Source organism: Mus pahari, chromosome 7, assembly GCF_900095145.1.
Source record: "Mus pahari chromosome 7, PAHARI_EIJ_v1.1, whole genome shotgun sequence".
Classification (NCBI taxonomy): domain Eukaryota; kingdom Metazoa; phylum Chordata; class Mammalia; order Rodentia; family Muridae; genus Mus; species Mus pahari.
In genome coordinates, this window is record NC_034596.1 from 109,820,875 (window position 1) to 109,822,486 (window position 1,612).

Consider the following 1,612-nt stretch of genomic DNA (forward strand, 5'->3'; position numbering starts at 1 on the left):
AAAAAGCCTTTAAGCTTTCACCATAAACAATGATAAATGTTGAGAGGTGTTTATTCTATAACAAACATTATACAATATACGTGTGACCAATACAGGACAATTGTTTCAGGTTCTATAAAAGCAGCAGTTCAAAGTGCATGTATGAGAACAAAAGTCACCACAGTGGGTCTCTGAAAACATTAAGCAACTGGACTGATGAAGTCAAGTATACACAAGAAGAAAATAAAACATTGGCAATAAGCAGCTATATATATTTTTTCTTTTCTTCTAAACTTCTTTACCAATTCTGACTCAAACTGCTTCATAATTGGATCACTTAATTTCTCCTTTAAAAGTAGCATCTTCCTTTTTAATGTTAAATTTCAAATTTTAATAAAAGATTTTCAATTTTCTGTTAAATATATATTAACAGCTGGATGTGATAGCAAGCACTAGTAATCTAGGCTGATTGGAAGATGGAGGCAGGAGGATCACTGGAAGCCAAAACTACAGATCAGCCTGCACAACATAGTAAGACCTCATCTCAAAGAGGGGAGGGTACCACATGACTACAATTACTACTCTCCCTCTATTAATTACAAAGTATTGCCTTAGGTCATCTTTTCATGTCACACCCATTGTGATGGTTAAATTCATTAGACTAAGAAGCATTGACAATATTTATAAAGTGCATCGATGACTGTCATGAAGATGTGTCCAAAGAGTGGAGGTCAACTAGGGAAAAGGCAACCCTAAACGAGGGCAGCACAGTGGCGTGTGCTAGGGTCTCAGAAGTCTCCAGCACAGGCCTGTGCTCGCCCTGACTGATGAACTGAAACCTCTGAGAATATGAGCCAAATAAGTCTTTCCTCTTTTGACTTACGTCTGATGCTTCGTCATGGTAACCAAAAGCTGTCAGGATATCAGACAGTAAATCTGAACATTACTTGGCTACTCTGAGCAACGCTCTTGCTACCTGTTGACTTCAGGATGAGCATAAAGACAATCCCGTGGAACAATACCTTCAATTCCCTTTTCTTGTGCTCTTCTTTCGAAGATCTCTCTTTTTTATCTGCATGACTTCGGCGCCTCTCCTCATCATAGTGCAGTCCTTCCTTGTGCCGCTTCTCTCTGTGTCTGTCCTCCACTTCCCTGTCAGAGAGCGAGTTCCCCTTCTCCCTTGCATGTCTCTCCCTTTTCTCCCTTGTGCTGCTCTTCTCTCGCAGCCTCTTCTCCCGATCTGCGTCTTTGACTTTCCTGTGCTTCTTCTCACCGTCCTCCTTGTACAGCCAGTAGCTGAGGGGGTGCTCCTTACTGTCCCCATACTGCAGCTTTAACCAACAGAGAAAGCTACGTGAGCTGAGGGATCACAACACACACTGCTGCCTGTGTGCATTACAGTGACACGTGCTTCCTGTGTGCATTACAGTGACACGTGCTTCCTGTGTGCGTTACAGTGACACGTGCTGCCTGTGTGCAGCGTTACAGTGACACGTGCAGCCTGTGTGCATACAGTGACACGTGCTGCCTGTGTGTAATACAGTGACACGTGCTGCCTGTGTGTATTCAGTGACATGTGCTGCCTGTGTGTAATACAGTGACACGTGCAGCCTGTGTGCATTACAGTGACACG

General features: G+C 43.2%; 1 protein-coding gene across 4 annotated transcripts in view; it reads right to left on the minus strand.

Annotated features, from left to right (window-relative positions):
- Wdr60 (WD repeat domain 60) overlaps nt 1–1,612 on the minus strand; it is a 49,788-nt gene that overhangs the window by 39,797 nt on the left and 8,379 nt on the right. For all 4 annotated transcript variants that reach the window (XM_029541035.1, XM_029541037.1, XM_021201733.2 and 1 more), the window contains one exon: nt 1,002–1,310. In XM_029541035.1, the coding sequence (XP_029396895.1) occupies nt 1,002–1,310 (309 nt within the window). The remainder of the gene's footprint in view (nt 1–1,001; nt 1,311–1,612) is intronic.